At 37.2% G+C, this 17,317-nt stretch overlaps 1 protein-coding gene across 1 annotated transcript in view; it reads left to right on the top strand.

Annotated features, from left to right (window-relative positions):
• LOC122079224 (sodium/hydrogen exchanger 8-like) overlaps positions 1-17,317 on the top strand; it is a 51,871-nt gene that overhangs the window by 25,487 nt on the left and 9,067 nt on the right. The window contains exons 12-20 of the mRNA XM_042645500.1: positions 2,617-2,801; positions 9,085-9,132; positions 9,231-9,338; positions 9,645-9,876; positions 10,906-11,208; positions 11,601-11,698; positions 16,398-16,529; positions 16,619-16,837; positions 16,987-17,193. Of these exons, the coding sequence (XP_042501434.1) occupies positions 2,617-2,801; positions 9,085-9,132; positions 9,231-9,338; positions 9,645-9,876; positions 10,906-11,208; positions 11,601-11,698; positions 16,398-16,529; positions 16,619-16,837; positions 16,987-17,193 (1,532 nt within the window). The remainder of the gene's footprint in view (positions 1-2,616; positions 2,802-9,084; positions 9,133-9,230; positions 9,339-9,644; positions 9,877-10,905; positions 11,209-11,600; positions 11,699-16,397; positions 16,530-16,618; positions 16,838-16,986; positions 17,194-17,317) is intronic.

Here is a 17,317-nt window from a genome sequence, read left to right on the forward strand (position 1 = left end):
AATGCTGTCATACTGATCAGTCATCAGTGTTTTGACCATAACCTTTGTCATCAGTGTTTTGACCATAACCTTTTGGTCCTACCTCGGATTGACTTGAAATCAGTTGCGTTGGAATTGTGACTCGATTTCCTACAACTTCCATGAAGGTTTCATCTCCTGATACCGACTCTAAGATTTCCCAAAATTCCCTTGAGTCAGGTGAATGTGGTTTTCACAGAATTTCACTAGAACACATTTTTCCTAATATGTTCCTCACCACTTAGAGACTTTCCATACTTGGTCAAGGTATGCTCTATGGTCATTCTAGTATGATGCAATGCACATGCATGTGGTGAGTGCACATATATATGTGGAAGTTACAAATTACATTAAAAATGAGCAATCTATCCTAGTGGTCTTCTTCTTCACTTGAACCTTCCACTCTTTGGCACTTCATCTTCTTTTTTTTTTGTTTGCAATTCCAAGTCTTCGAGCTTCATGTCTTGACATCTTGAAGCTTGAATTCTTCTAATACCTTCTTCAAGTATTGATACCAACTTGCTGATACTCCTCATTTGATGACTTCAATCTTCATTTCTTGCTTTCATTCATCAAATTTGATCTTTGATATGAAATCTCTACAAAACATTACTTGAAGGAAAATTGTGAAATACCTTTATATGTTTGTTATCATCAAAACCAACTATAGGAGTGTGGGCATATCCCTAACATTATCAAGTAGGGAACTATGGTCAGATTTTGTAAGATCCATCGTATAGTTCGTTCCACTACTCAAAAGGATTTGTCTCTCACTGCATATTATTCAACCTTACATACTCTTTGGCAACAATTGGATTTCTATCATCCAGTCCTTATGGTTTGCCCTAATGATGCAGGTACCTTTCAAAAGGAGAGGGAATTGGAGTGGGTTTATGATTTCTTGACTGGTCTAAACCCTGAGTATGATCTGGTATGGGTACAAATTCTGGGTCATGACACCTTTTATTTTGGATGAATGAATAAATTCATTACCAAGAGAGGAAAGAATATACAAAGGACTAGCGGGATGGGGAGAGACTAAGGCCTTTCAAGAAAGGCTAGCTTGGAAGAAAGAAAATAAAACACAAGTCACAAAACAGCTGGCTCAAGGAGCCCAAAAAAAGGGAGAACATCAATTGGGGGGGTGGGAGATAATATCAGACGGGAGGCCTCGGGAAGCAACAATGAGCCTCTTCCTTGGGTTGTCAGAGACCAAGGGTTATAATGTCAGTCTCTGGTTAATTCATCCATCATGAGTGCAAAAAAATAGGGGCTTAAAGCTGATCCTTGATTAACCCAATTGTAATTGGAAAATAATGAGGTTGTAGAATCCATGTAAAAGGGTTTGGATAGGGGTTTTTCCGATTGCTGGCTGCCAACCTGACGCACCAACCCCCCTCCTTTATCCGGGCTTGGGACCGGCAGAAAACACTGGCGGAGTTAAATTATGGATAAAACAAGTACGACTAAGCACTAGGGTGGCAAAGGAAACAATGGAGATGTAGGAAAGATAGAAGAAGACAAAACACTGCTTGAAGAAACAGAAGTAGCTGTAGAAGACAAAGCATCGTCAAGATAGTAGAGACCATCTTTCTTACTCCTTCCACCAATCTTCTTCCCTATCTTTAGATCCTGAAAAATACAATATGAAATTGATGAATGTAACAAAACTGTTTAAAGTCTTAGTAATTTGACTTATAGAATGAAGACCTAAAGATAATTGTGGAACATGAAGTACAAGAGAGAAGGATAAAGATGCGCAAGGACAAACAATACCGTGAACAGATACGAGAGTAGAAGTCCCATTAGCAAGGATAACTTGAGAAGGATGACTGGTTTTATGAAAGAACATGAACACATTTGACTTACTAGTCATATGAGAAATGACACCAAAGTCAATAACCCAAGAGGTAGGAGACTAAGAAGCACATTTAATAACTAAGCAACCAAATAATCATGTGGCACGGATGTAAACTGACCACCTCTAGATGAAGAAGCAACGTTAGTGTCGTTTGATGACACCACATTAGAACTCCCCTTTACCTGTTTCTTTGGTCCTTGACATGGAACTAGTAGATCAATGTGGTCTTCCAAATATATTTGAGTAATTCACTATCTTAAAGAATATCTGGATGCTACTTTTAGAAGATGGAATTCTTTGATTTGCCATGTTACCTAGGTATGGCAGGGTAGTGTGGAATTTTCTACTTAAAATAGACGCATGGCAAATGGGTGTGGATTCTAACCTAAAGTGTCTTAAAGAGAGGCGATGGGTGAGACTGCATCAGTTGAACCTCCTTTCGTTTATTCTCAAAATATTCAATGATAATTTTCTTCAGAATTAATTAGCTCTTCTGTAAATGGATAACCTAACTGTTGCCTATTGGTTAGTTTTCTTTTGAAAACTTATGGCAAAGAAAACATTAATATTTCCTAATTACCAAGCATCAAAGATATAAGGAAATTGCTTATGTTATGAATGATGTTTTTCAGGAATATGTTTTCTTCTTATTATTACGTTTCTTCATCCCTGTTTCAGGAGCATCATTCAGGAATATGTTGTGTTCTTATTATTATGTTTCTTCATCCTTGTTTCAGGAACATCATGGGGCTACCTCATCCTCCTCTATGTTTTTGTTCAAGTCTCACGGGCCATAGTTGTGGGAATATTATATCCCTTTCTGCAATATTTTGGATATGGTTTGGATTGGAAGGATGCAATTATTCTTACATGGTCTGGTCTGCGAGGTGCAGTGGCGTTATCGCTATCGCTGTCGGTCAAGGCAAGTTTTTTTTTATTAATTTTTTTGGGTAAATTGCGTGTTCGGTCCTTGATGCTCCAGATATCTATGAAGAGGTCCCTTAAATTTGAAAAATTATAGTCAATGTAGTTAAGGTTACTATTGATCGACCTCTCCCAACTCTATGATATTGATTCTAAGTTCTGAAGTTACCAGTATACCCTTACATGCGAACATGTATTCCCATGTTACCCATATTCATTTTCTCCTTTATGAAGTGATGCTCAACTTTAATATGCTTTGCTTGATTATGCTGCACAGTATTGTAGGCAATGCTGATTGCAACCTTTTTTTGGGGTGAATTAGTAAATGCATTAAAAGAAGGGGGGAGGGAAAATATAACCCCAAAGGGGAAGTTACAAACCCTACAAGGGATACAAAAATCCCATAAAGGGCACCAATCAGGCCCCACATGGCCACAAAGAACTTCTACAGCCTAGCACAGATGCCCAACTAGAGGGAAAGGGAAAATCAATCCGAACAAAGAAGAGAACCACAAATCATAACCCTAACATCTCAACATAACAGTTCCTGATATTATCACAGCATAGTCTCGTGAAGCCATTAACTCCAAACCCAGTTCTTGAACTAAGTTTTTGGACCATAGGAGTTCACAAATTCCATGTGCCATGGTTCTAAATTATGCTTATCACTTGAACTAGCCATAGTTAGCTATTTCTCTGTTTTCCAAGCAACTAGGCTTCCACTTGCTGATGCAGATAAGTTACTTAATGGGCTTATTTTATTTCAAATAAGTCTTAGGTTGAGTTATGTATGTGTTGGGCCTTTGATCCCATAGGTTTTCTTTGTAATGGACCACTTTAATGGGCCTAAAATATGGGTAGAAAATAGGATTTAATTCATTAATTTAGTTAGAGTCCTGTTTTGAGTCTATTTCCTTTGTTATTTTAGTTTCCTAGTCAGTTTAGGTTTCCCAATTAGTTAAGGATTGTGTTAGGCCTTTCCTTTTTAGTGTTTGAGTCAGTTTTGAGTCTTCTATACAAGTTTGTAAGGGGCTACAACATTAAACACAAATTTATTAATGAAAAAAAAAAAAAAAAAAGATGGCTATGGTGTTGTGCTGTGGGATGCAGTTGGGTGAGATGCCTGAACTTGAGGGTGAGATGCCCATTGACTAGTTCTTCTTCCCCTTTCTCAACCCTCCTTCGAATTCTCTTTCTTTTCTTATTTTCCTTTTATTTGTTTGTTGTGAGAGAGTGTTTGAGAGCTAGAACCAAGCCTTTGGAGGACATTACCTGCAAAGGAGCAATACCCTAGAGTAGACCTTCTATCAGTTAAGGAGCCAGCCCATTCAGTGTTAGTGTAAGCCTCTGTCCTCAAGTGGTTATGTTGGTGTACAACAACCCATTTCCTGGGTTGGACTTCAAGTACCTGAGAATGCGATAAACAACATTTGTATGACATACTTTAGGGGTATGCATATGTTGGTTAACTACTCCAAAAACATATGCAATGTCTTGACGAGTAAAAGAGAGGTAGATTAACTTTTCTACTAGCCTTTGATACTTCCATGCATCAATCAAAGGATGTCCACGGTCTTCTATAGTTGTCAAGGAGTCTTAGGCATCCAATTGCCTTATTGGGTTCAAGGCGAGTGCACACCTTAATGTAATAAAGGCGACTACCTTGATGCCTACCTTGACTCTTTACGAGTTTGCGTTGATTTATATTTATTGTTTTCTTTTTCGATGAATATGCTTATATGTTGGTTTTTTTATACTAGGTCATTAATGATATAATTATATTCTATTGCATTAATATGGATTCTATGTTGCATATAAGCGTAATTGTATAAAATTATTATTGCTACTACACATACTGCACACTTAGGGCACCTAGGAATGCCTAAGTGCGCTCCTTGTTTCCTAGGCACCCCTCGAATGCCTTAGGTCGCTTATTCACATTGACAAATATGCTATCTTCCCCTAGCATATCTTCTCTAACACCCCTATTTCTTTTAAGAGATCCAAGACATCTTCTCTGATAGATATGAATTCCCTTTCTTGCCCTTGATACTTCAATTCCTAAGAGGTACTTCATAATATTTAGATCTTTTATTTCAAACTATTAGATGAATAGGCTTTGAGCCTTTATACTTCTTTTTTATTGTTCCCAATTAATACAATAGCATCCAAATATACGAGTAGGGCTGTAATCCTTCCATTACCCTTTTTGGTGAGCATGGTGTGATCTGCTTGGCTTTGTGTATACATATTCCTTAATGTCTCCTAAGTCCTATCGAAATGAACCATGCCTTTGGGGATTGTTGAAGGCCATAGAGGGCCTTCCTAAGCTGGCACACTTTGCCCTCAGTTGTGGGAAACTTGAAGCTGAGAGGAACTTGCATACACACTCTCTCTTCCAAGTCATCTTGATACAAGGGTCTATGTTGATTTGCTACAAGGATAAGATAACTCTAATTGAATTGAATTTCGCCACATAGGGAAAATTTAAACTCAATTCAGCCTTCTCCCCAACTAAATAGGGTCGGGTAAAGGGATCCTTACCATGTAATCAACTCTATTCGAAGGCATACTTGGTACAAGGCCTAAGCTATGCATGTCTTTTCTCACTTCTCCCAGAGTCATTTTAGATCTTCCCTTGGCTCTTTTAGCTCCTTCAATCTACATCAAATCACTCCTCTTTACTGGAGCATCTAAAGGCCTCCGTTGTATATGGCCATGCCACCTCAAACGACTTTCTTGCAGCTCATCATGTATCAGAGCTACTCTCAAATCAGCTCTAATTTGTTCATTCTTTTCCTAGTTTTACCACTCATCCATCACAACGTCCTCATCTCAGTTACTCTGAGTTTAATCTATATGATATTTTTTAATTGCCCAACATTTCGCGTCATACATCGATCATACAACACTCCGAACGTACTTCTCCACTTCATCCATCCTATTTTAATTCTTTATACAACATCATTCTCTCTTTCTTTTTATTTATGATTGAGCCTTCAGATATCTAAATAATCACTTTGCAAAATCTCTCTCTTATCAATTTTCACTTCCTCATTAACCATCCGATTGTGACTAAAGTTACACACCATATACTCTGTTTTCGTTCTTCTTATCTTAAAACCTTTTGATTCCAAGGTTTATCTCTATAATTTCAACTTGTCTTTAATCCCTGTTTTTGTCTCATCCACCAAAATAATGTCATTAGCAAAAAGCATAATCAAGGGACCTGGTCTTGAATGTTTCTGGTTAATTAATCTATAATAAGCGGAACCAAATAAGGGCTTAAAGCTGATTGTTGATGTAGGTTGTAGCCCAATTGTAATTGAGAATTCGCTACCTTGTCGCCCCACAGTTCTTACACTGGTCGCCACACTATTTTACCTTATACGTATCTTTAACTATGTCCATATATTTTCTCGAAACACTTCTCTTCTCTATTAATTTCCAAATTGTTTCTCTATGAATTCTGTCATAAGCGTTTTCTAGGTCAATAAAGACCATGAAGATCCTTTCTATATTCTCTACATCATTTCATGAGTCCCCTAAATATGTAAATAGCTTTTATCGTAGATCTTCCTAGAATAAAACCAAATTGGTAATCCGTAAATAGCTTCTCAGGCGAGTTTCAATAACTCTCTCCCGTCATTTTATAATATGACTCTTTAGTTTTGTGCTTCTATAATTATTAGAACTCTGAAAATCTCTTTATTTTTATTAATTGGAACTACGATGCTTCTCCTCTGTTCATTTGGCATTTTCACCACTAGAGCAAATTTTTCTTGATAATCAAATCCATACACTTGGCTATATCTTTTAGCCACCAACCTAGCCTTGCGTCTCTCAATGGTGCCATAAAAAATGATGTTTTACTGAGAAGACCCATCTCTAGCCTATTGGAACCCATCTTTCTGGAAGATTAACCAACTCCCAAGTACCATTCTTCTCAAGAGCTCTCGTCTCCTCACATATGGCCTCCTTCCAATGTGAATCAGCCTTGGCCTCAAATCACATTTTGAAGAGTAGAGACTGATGACAGGGCAACTGAATATGCAACATTTGTAGGGGATATTGAATTATAGGAAACCAACTTGCCTATAGGATTAGAACAAGACCTCTCTTTCCTAACAGCAGTTGGGAGATCTAGCTCAGAAGGATAGGATGGAATAGTACCTGATAGAGGGATGAAGTTCAGAACGAGGATCAGAAGAGGATTTTTTAGCAGGTCTTCTCCTTTCTTCTTTACACAATTAACTCTTTTTCCTTTTATCCTTCCCCAGTTTTCTTAGAGGTCTCCCTTTGACTGTTGTACCGTTGTACCTCCCCCTGTTTCTTATGCTTTCACACCTTCCACCATTTCCATATCCATAGGCTTAGTTTTCCATTTTTCCAAGAGAAAGGGACAGACAGGTAAAGGTTGGTGGTTAATCACCTCCACCTCTTTACTCTTGACTACTCTTTCTTTGAAGAGGTGTTGTTGGCGAGATAAAGAAAGGCACGGACTTGAAAAAAATTAACATACTAACATCCATGATACAAGGCACTTTTGGGAAGAGAGATGGGAGCATTTCAAACTTTTTTAGTAGGAGAATAACCAAGGAATATACATTTAAGAGATCTAGGATGAAGTTTGGTACGATCACATTCACAAATATGGACATAGCACACACAGCCAAGCACTTTCAGAGAAATAGAGAAAGCATGGATGTTGGGACATTAGACTTCTAAAGGAGATATGGAACTAAGGATACCAGAGGGCATATAATTCATGGTGTAGGTGGCTGCAAGTAAGGCCTTTAGACCAAAAGGTTTCTTGAACATATCTCCAAAGTCTTTTAGACTGCAATGCAAAATCCATTTCCTCACATCTGCTCACTCCTAACCTATTCAATCTCTTTTGTTTAGATATATGTTCCCACTCAACTAAGTGGAACTAAGACGAGTCATCCATCCATTCCAAAGAAGCTCCTTTGACTGGACATATGAAAAGTATATCTCGGACTGGTGAATAAAGAAAAGAATATAATTGCAAGGGAAAAGTGAGAGTGAAGGTTAGCCTTGCTGAGGAGCTTCAACCCTAGAAAGGAGCATTTTTTAAGTTTTTGGTTACGAGTTGGAATGCATGTACCGTTGCATACATAAGAGTAAGCAGTGATTGCTTGCTGTCTCCTTTGTGAGTGGTGCAAACAGTTGACGAAATGGGAATAGGTTCAGTCCTCTTCTCAATGGGATTGTCCATCCCCTCCATAAATGGATCATAAACACTATATTTTGGAGGAAGCATCCTGTAGTGTATACAGGTAACCAGTTTCTCCATATTTGGGACCTCCCTGTTCTGAAAATGTCACCTTAGGAAAAGTTCATTCTGTCTCCACACAGCCTTGAAACGTTTAAAAAGTGGAGTGTTTTCAAAACTAGACCAAATATACTTCCCAATCAATGAGATTTATGCTTATCAATGAAATTAGACAACTTCAACTGCCTTGGTCTCCATCTAACCCTTCCACTTCTTTCATGAGATCCTTGTAATCCTTAAAGTAATTGCAAGTGGCCCTGGTAGACTCACTCCAGCCTCACCTTATTCAGGTATTTCCGGACTTTCCCAGTTCTGGTATCCGAAAATGGGCCATATACCACTGTAAGCAGTGCAATCTACATCATTCGTTACATCTTGCAAATTAAGGAAATGGAAAATTCTTTAACATGTAAATTTTGAACATTGACAACCCAAGGATCCCAAAGCACTATGTTCCCCCTGTACCCCTACTAATGGGAGAAATCACCATTTTAAGAGAGATCTCTCAGTAATGTGAAAAAGTTCCAGATGGAACATGTGGTGATCATTCCATTGTTTGAGCTCTGGTTACCTGTTAATATAGCTGAAAGTAAAAAATCATTCAAGTAATCTTGACCATCTGATGTAATGAACAGTCTATCCCAATTGATCAAATTTGGATTTTGGATCAGTGCATGCTGTGAAGTGGGTGATTTTATGACTACTGGTTATCCCCTCTTATGACTCCATTGTTTACTTTGACTAATGGAAGATCCAGATCATTGAACCAAGTGCTCCATATCGCATCCCTCAGTTAAAGATGGTCATTTCTTTTGTGCCTATCTTTTTGGTACACGGTCCAATTCATCAGTTCCTAGAGTCTATACGATAATTTTCTTCTCATTTTCTGAACTGTGGACAATCTTAGTTATCTAATTATTGTGTTATTCTTCATGCAAAAACTTGATTACATTCTAACTGGTCTATGACTTTCTCATGGTTCCAGCGTTCCAGTGACACCTCATCTTTTCTTGATCAGAGCACAGGATTTCAGGTATTTTATTTTTCTGTAGAATATGTTGTGTAGAATTTCTTAGAAATAAATTGACCCAGCTTTTCAATTTAGGAACCAAAATCTCTCTTTTGCTGCAGTTTGTTTTCTTCACTGGCGGCATTGTGTTCCTGACGCTTATTGTTAATGGATCAACAACACAATTTATTTTGCATCTTTTGGATTTGGATAAGCTATCAGCAGCAAAGGTGAGGTTTTAGCCATATCTTTAGTAAGTAAAAGGAATTTTTAGTGCCTTGTGGGATAACTCAGCAATAATGAATTCTCATACTAAAGTTCCTGCTTTAACAAGTTTTAGCATCAAACTCTCTCCCATTTTATTACCATAGGTGCATTAACTGATAAATGTACAATATGTGTAAATAATCTTATTACTTTATCTGGGGTTTACACACTTCAATATCCTTGGCATATTTCACAAGATGATTTTTTTCTTTAAAATAATTAAAAATTTTATTAGGTATCAATTTGTATTTATCTGCATGTAATGGCAGAGGCGCATATTGGACTTTACAAGGTATGAGATGATGAACAAAGCACTAGAGGCTTTTGGCGATCTTGGGGATGATGAAGAACTAGGGCCTGCTGACTGGCCTACAGTGAAAAGATATATTGCATGCTTAAGAGACCTAGAAGAGGGACAACTGCAGCCACAAGATGCATCTGGAAGTGATCAAAATTTGGAACACATGAATCTGAAGGATATACGAGTACGGCTTTTAAATGGTATTAATTCTTTTAAATTTTAATTTTGATACATTTTACAACAAAGCGCATCACAAGCCAAGCACAATGATAAAGGTGTTTAACGCAATTCTGTTGACTTTAGTATTTGTAGATCCTGTCTCTATCAACTTCTTTCCTTTATTTTAACATAGAAGTTGAAATAGTGAAAATAGTTCTCAAAGCAGCCTAGCTGACAAGGCAGGCTTCGAGGCCTATGGTGACTAGGCACCTTATGTGTCAAGGCAGTGAAAGCACCCAAACCTGAAAACCAGCTTGTGGTCTCCAAAAAAATTATAAATGTTAATCATTTCTCATTTCTAGGATCACCGTGGGTGGCCATCAACTTGGCTCATTGACAACTATAATGGTGACATTTCATCCTTGATTATTAATCATTGATAATTTGCATTTGCATGTGAATGTAAACTTCATTGCTCTACAGAGTCATACATCCCTTGTGTTTTTTTCTCATTTGTTCTGACCATAATAAATAGAGGGTGGACCTCGGAGTAATGGGAAGGTTCCTCCATTGCAACCTAGTGGTCGAGGGTTCGAGTCAGGAATCAGCCTCTTTCCGTGAAGCGGGGTTAAGGCTCGGTACATAATGACCCTCCCTAGACCCTGTAGTGGCGGGAGCCTCGTGCACTGGGTATACCCCTTTTTTTGTTCTGGACATGATAAATCTGTTTTTTTTTTTTAACTTTTTTGTAGGACATCTTTTGTTGTATTTCCTATTCAGCTTTGTAGATCCTAGATTCTCTGTTCCTAATGCACATTTACTTGTGGAATTTAATTGTTCAGCCTTATTCCACTTCTTTTGGACTGGACTTAATTGTTTTCTGCTACTATCTTTGACTTTGTGAATCATTTGCAGACTATTGTAACTAGCTAATATGGTTTTATACTCAAAAAGTTGAGCATATTTATTATCTGCTTGGGACTTCCTCTATGATGAACATATCCTCAATTCAACGTTTATTTGTTTACAATGACATTATTTTTCATTTCCTAATTCAAAACTCATAACAGGTGTTCAGGCTGCCTACTGGGGGATGCTTGATGAGGGAAGAATAACCCAAGATACAGCAAATCTTTTGATGCAATCAGTTGATGAAGCAATTGATCTGGTATCCCATGGACCCTTATGTGATTGGAGGGGCCTCAAAGCTCATGTTCATTTCCCAAATTATTATAGGTTCCTCCAGATGAGCATTTGTCCTCAAAAGTTGGTGACATATTTTACAGTGGAACGGTTAGAATCTGCATGTTGCATTTGTGCTGCATTTCTCCGTGCCCACATAATTGCAAGGAGGCAACTCCACGAATTTATTGGTATGAATCTTCCTTTCGAACCAGAAAATAGTTTTGTATATTTGCTTCAAATTGTGACATTAATTTAGTAAACTCCTTGCATTACATACTAGACTCTGTAAAACAATTAAAAAGAAAAGGTTGAAGTTATCTGTTCCAAAGTTTTATAAATTACAAAATGTCATTCTGTTGTATTGAATCAAGTGGAGGATTCTTTAATCCTTTTTACACTTTCCCATAGACAATTCAATGCATTTTTCCATATATACTCTCTTTTTTGGCTGATAAAATATCTTGCATCACATGTTTTCATGAGAATTTGTATCTGCATTTGAGATTGGTATCAGATGTCATATTTTTTTCCCACTGCAACCTAATGGTTTGATTTTTCTTACATGCACATGTCTTTGTAGGTGAAAATGAGGTTACTTCCATAGTCATTAAAGAAAGTGAGGATGAAGGAGGGGAAGCAAGACAATTCTTAGAAGATGTTCGTGTTACATTCCCCCAGGTTTGCGAGTCTTAAAAACTCAATGAATTATTTTTTGTAGGAAAAAACAATTTAATAGACTCAATAAATGATTTTTTTTGGGGAAAGTAATTTATTTTTATGTAAAATATAACTTGCATCCATAGTTGTCAAGGCGCCTTGGTGTCCAAGCGGTTTGCCTGGGGCCTTTTGGTACTTAAGATATTATTCATAAATAATCGAATACCTCCTTATTTGAATCCAATAAAAATATTTTAAAAATCAAATTCCAAAAGGATAAAATGTCAACCCTCCAGTCCAAGAACAAAAACTGGATTTTTGGTTGTAGGGGTGATTTTCAACTTTCAAATGCTAGGGGCTATCTCAATTTGAAAATTTTATAAATCTTATCATAGTAAAGCGTTGCTAAAATCCAAAAGTCCGGTAAAAGTAATCTTTTGTTTTCGTGTCCATAAAATTATTTTCATTTAGGCGATTTTAATTGCATTCGCGCACCTTAAAATAAGTTTGACTAGAACATAACTGTATCATTACTACTCAAATTTAAGTAATCTTAGACTTGTTGGAAACTGATTTTGTGCTACACCTAACACAAAAAGTCTCATGTAAAAATAAAATCATTTGCCAGTCAAACTTATTACAGAACAAGAGAATTTCTCTAAATGTTGATTTTTATGACTTAATGTGACTTAATATTGATTTTTTTTATATGATTTGATGTGGCTTAATGTTGATTTTTTATGACTTGATGTGGCTTAATGTTGATTTTTTATGATACAAAGTGTATATAGCATACTAAATAATGTTAGAAAAGAGGGAAAATAAAAAATAACACTTGGTCGCCTTGTCGCCTAAGCGCTTAGGCAGCCCGACAAGGCCTTGGTTCGCCTTGGCACTGTGACAACTATGCTTACATCGAGTGATAGAATTTATAGGTTCATTGTAATTGGGCTTGTTTGGTGGAGTCCAAAAAATTTGACCAGGAAGCATTTAGAAGAAATTCTTCTGCATTCGTAGATAAGTGTTTATCCATTTTTCATCTTCAGTATACCATGTGTATGCTTCATGCACTTGTGTGCAATCAAAAGTCTGTACAGTTCTGCATGCTTTATTAATGTAGGACTAGGTTGACTAGGTTGACCAGCCAAACCAAGCTCACAACTGCAGGGTTCTTTAATCAAGGAACAACCACCGACCAGTCCAATAATAGCACAGTAAAGCGGAATAGGATTAAGAACAGGTAGGAAACAATCAGCTATCGATTCCAATAGTAGGGCTCCTTAGGTCAATTCAGCAAGCAGGTAAATAGGTCCTAACAGGGACTGGCATAGGCCTCACACAGTCCAACAAAAATGAATAAAAATTTTTTAATCATTTTTGTTTCTTCTTTGCCCCATATAGATATTGAATAGAACGAGCTATTTTTTTTTTCCGTTGTACTTTGGAAAATGGACGTTTAAATGTCCCTCAAAAGTAAGTAAATATACCCGAAACATATAAAATACAGTTAATCCTGCTGTGTAACAAGCTATTGAATTAACTGAACAAGCAGATACAAAAGGAATTCAAATACAAATTGCAGGGCGTATTGACAGAAATACAGTACAGGTCGCTGTTCAAGTTAGTGAATTAGTGAAGTTATTTCAGTATAATTCGACCCAACAAACAAGAACGGAATCACGCTCTGTAGGATTTGAACCTACGACATTGATATCTGAGGAAAGCATAGTAATCAGAACAGACCAGGAAGGTCCTATTGATTTCAGGTATGGTTGAGGAAATCCACTAAAAGACAAAATCTGGGTGATTTCGTAAACTTCAGACCAGCGGGTCCAACAGGACTAGAAACCAGGTCGAGTTTCCCTCTGTATGGAGGCCTTCTTCGATCCAAAGAGCAGCCAACACAAGTGGCCCAAAGAGGCTGAACAGGTACAGGTTGTGTCGGACTAAAACCTTCTATTTCTGGGCAGAACAGAGAAGGAGATGGATTCCATTACCTATAGACAGTTGCAGCAGCAGTAGATCGTTGAGTAAATAAAGGAAGAAGAAGACAACTTGAGGAAGAGGACCTCTCGGGCTTCACACCGCAGAGAGTCAGCCAAATGATACACCAGCTTCACAATCTTAATCAGACACAAGACCAGTTCTCAACAGAGAAGACAATTGCAGTAGCCATTAATTGGAGTATGTAAAATCACAGGAGCCTTAGAGGCCTTCTTTGCTTTATTTATAATGACTAATGGGGGGGGGGGGGAATACATAGCAACAGGTTCCATAAAAAGAAATTCAAATAATCTCCTAATACATTAGCTACTAGAACTGAAAAAAAGGGAAACTACTTGACTCTTAAGAAAGACAATAACTTGACTTAAGTTGGACCGTCTGGCTACCCCGAACTGAACCATAAAATACACCAACTAAATCAACATTAAATAACCCCCATTAAAAATTGTGGGCTGCCTGTAGAGTCCCTACCCGACAGCCCTCTTCTTCCTTCTTTGATGTCTTCAATGCTGCATCATTTATATATCAATCTAAATACATATTTTATGAATATAGGTGGAGTTACGATAGATAAGGTAGAGAGTACACATATCATAGAGAAAATCTGGTAGAGGGATTCCGCCCCCACCCCCCCTCCCCCCCAAAAAAAAAAATAAATAATAAATAAAATACAAAATAAAATAAGAAGAAAACAGAATGATAGATAATAAAAGTGGTCCCTGATGTACATGGTATCCCTACCAACCCTATGTCTATGAAGTTCTCCACAAAGCATTCAGGACTTTGTCATTCAACAAGAAATATATTCCTAAAGATTGCAATGACCTAGGTTTTCTTAATGATTAGAGCATGTCTCCAGTGGCTTCCTCTCCTAGTGAGCATCTGATGCACAAAATCTGTTGTAATGTTGTTAATTTACTGTCATATGAAATTTGTCTTTTTGCTATTTTTTGTAATACAAACTTACTATGTTTAGTAAGCTCAATTTTACTGTTTATGTAAAATGCCGAATGCACTTTTTATTGTAACATACAATTTGTAAGTACAAAATCAAAATTACTTTTTTATGGTACCTATTTTTTCACTATTTTTAGCAAGTACTTGTTTGTGTGAGATTTTGAAGTTTAAGTTTTGTTAGTTATTTTTGAGTTGTTGTTGTATTAAACTTCCTTTCCTTTTCCAAGTTGGATATGTTTAGGTACTTCTATTAGCAAGTCAAAGTTCTGGTGGAAGTTTTTTCTGGAGTTCTTCAAGTTTGCCTTCTAATAGGAATAACAAAGCCTAGTTATGGCATATAAATATGCTTCCACATCAGAATTTTAATTCAGTTTTATGCTTTGACTTTTCCTAAAACTTTTTGATTTTAGCTTTGTTAAGAATACTTGATGCATTTTCTTATTCTCTATGTCCTGTAAACACCTTATCTGTAAGGCAAAGGGGTTAGGGCTTAGAAGTTTTGACCATTAATGTGGACCCATAGTAATTGGAAAGACATTCGTCTTTCCCAAAATATTTGTAATTAGAGTTCTTAAAATAAAACCTGGCATCTTGTGGCCTCCATTGTCTCTGCCTCTCTCTCCTTCCACTTGGGAAAAGTTTCCCCCTGCCCCTCCCATCCCAACCCCACATTGGTTGAGCCACTAGCTCCAAGAAAGCTAGCGGCGTGCCCAACCTCCTCCCTTATATTTATAAAGGGAAAAAATCCCACTACTCCAGTGTGCAGATTCCTGCGCATTCCCTCTCACATCCACCTTGGACCCCACACTCTCTCCTCATTAAACGTCCTTACTTGACAATTCAATCACCCAACCCCTCATTGGTGGGAAACTGCACTCTGTTTTTGTGGCGATCCGTCTCCCATATATAAAATCATTGTAGGAAATAAACCTGGAGCCATTGCTCAAAACAGTGGTAATGCCAGGGCAAACCATGGTTCGAGTCATGAGGGTGGCCACTTTGCGCAAAATGGCAATGGTTAGGACCGGCTCCAAACTCACCCCTCCTAGGACCCCTCATATTTGAGACCAGCATTGGGTTATGACCCTTTTACAAAATAAATTAAAATAAAAGAAAGCAAAATGAGGCTCTCTTTGGTTTGATTTGTATTTGTATTTATTTGACTTATTTCTATTTTTACAAGTGTTTGATATAATTTATAGCACTTATTTCTATTTATAATAAATTATAATAACTCACAAATCACAAATTACTCTAAAGCTATTTGTGATTTGTGGCAACAAATCATTTATGTTGATTTTTGCTACCTTAAATGAGCATGTGTGCTAAACTACTCAAAATCAATGGTAAATTGGTAACTTCAGTATGTTTTATACATTTTCAATAAAAAGCCCCAAATCCTATCATCTCTCTCGCTTGAAGCTCAAAGCTGAAGATGAAAACTGAAACTTATTTTCTCATCATATAATCTATTTTATAAATAATAACCAAACAAATATTATTTTTGGTCCATTATTTATTTTCAAAATAGTTAATAAATACAAATAGAAACCATACCAAAGAGAGCCTAAGATGCTGCCTAGTTTAGTTCAACCAGCTGGCCCTTTCTGGTTTTAATTACTCTAATTGTAGAATCATCACATATATACTCTCCTTCAAATTCTCACATGTTTTTACTATGTAGCAATGACATGTTAAGAAGATTATGCTTTTTGTTTTTAATTAGCATAGGTGAATTTTATCAAATGAACATTCTCAGGTTTTGCGTGTCGTGAAAACAAGGCAAGTGACACATTCGATTCTTCAACATTTGAGTGATTACGTCCGCAATCTTGAGAAGGTTGGATTGTTGGAAGAGAAAGAGATGCTTCATCTTCATGATGCTGTTCAGGTTATTTGGTGCTCAATTTCTTAGATATTCAATTGTATACCTCTACTCTCACAGTTCATACTGATATTCTTCATAAACCTTCTTACCAGACTGACTTGAAGAAACTTCTAAGAAATCCTCCCTTGGTGAAGGTGCCTAAAATAAGAGATTTGTCTGCAATCCATCCGTTCCTTGGAGCTCTTCCTCCTGTAGCCCGTGAACCTCTTCTTGGTTCTACCAAAGACATAATGAAATTACATGGTGTTGCTCTTTACAAGCAGGGATCCAAGACAAATGGGATATGGCTTATTTCAATTGGGGTGGTCAAGGTAATAAAATCCTTAGTATGAGTCACAGCACATCAGTTGTCTGCCTTAGTATGAGTCACAGCACATCAGTTGTCTGGTGAACCATGCTTGTGGATATGTTCAAAACTAATGGCTTTCTCTTTTCCTTTTTACATTTTTTTTTCTTGCAGTGGGAAAGTAAGAGTTTGAGAAACAAACGTTCACTGCATCCAACATTTTCACATGGAAGTACTTTGGGCCTCTATGAGGTTCTAGTTGGGAAGCCTTACATCTGTGACATGATCACAGATTCTGTTGTGCATTGTTTTTTTATTGACACAGAAAAGATACTTTCAGTGCTGAGATCAGACCCTTCTGTAGAATATTTTCTGTGGCAGGTAATTTTAATGGCATTTCATGCGATAGTAATTCAGCGTTTTGTTCCCCCCACCCCCCACCCCACTTCCCACTTCCCACTTCCCACTTCCCACTCTCACTTCATATGGTTTAATAAACCATTGA

Source organism: Macadamia integrifolia, chromosome 5 (assembly GCF_013358625.1).
Source record: "Macadamia integrifolia cultivar HAES 741 chromosome 5, SCU_Mint_v3, whole genome shotgun sequence".
Taxonomy (NCBI): domain Eukaryota; kingdom Viridiplantae; phylum Streptophyta; class Magnoliopsida; order Proteales; family Proteaceae; genus Macadamia; species Macadamia integrifolia.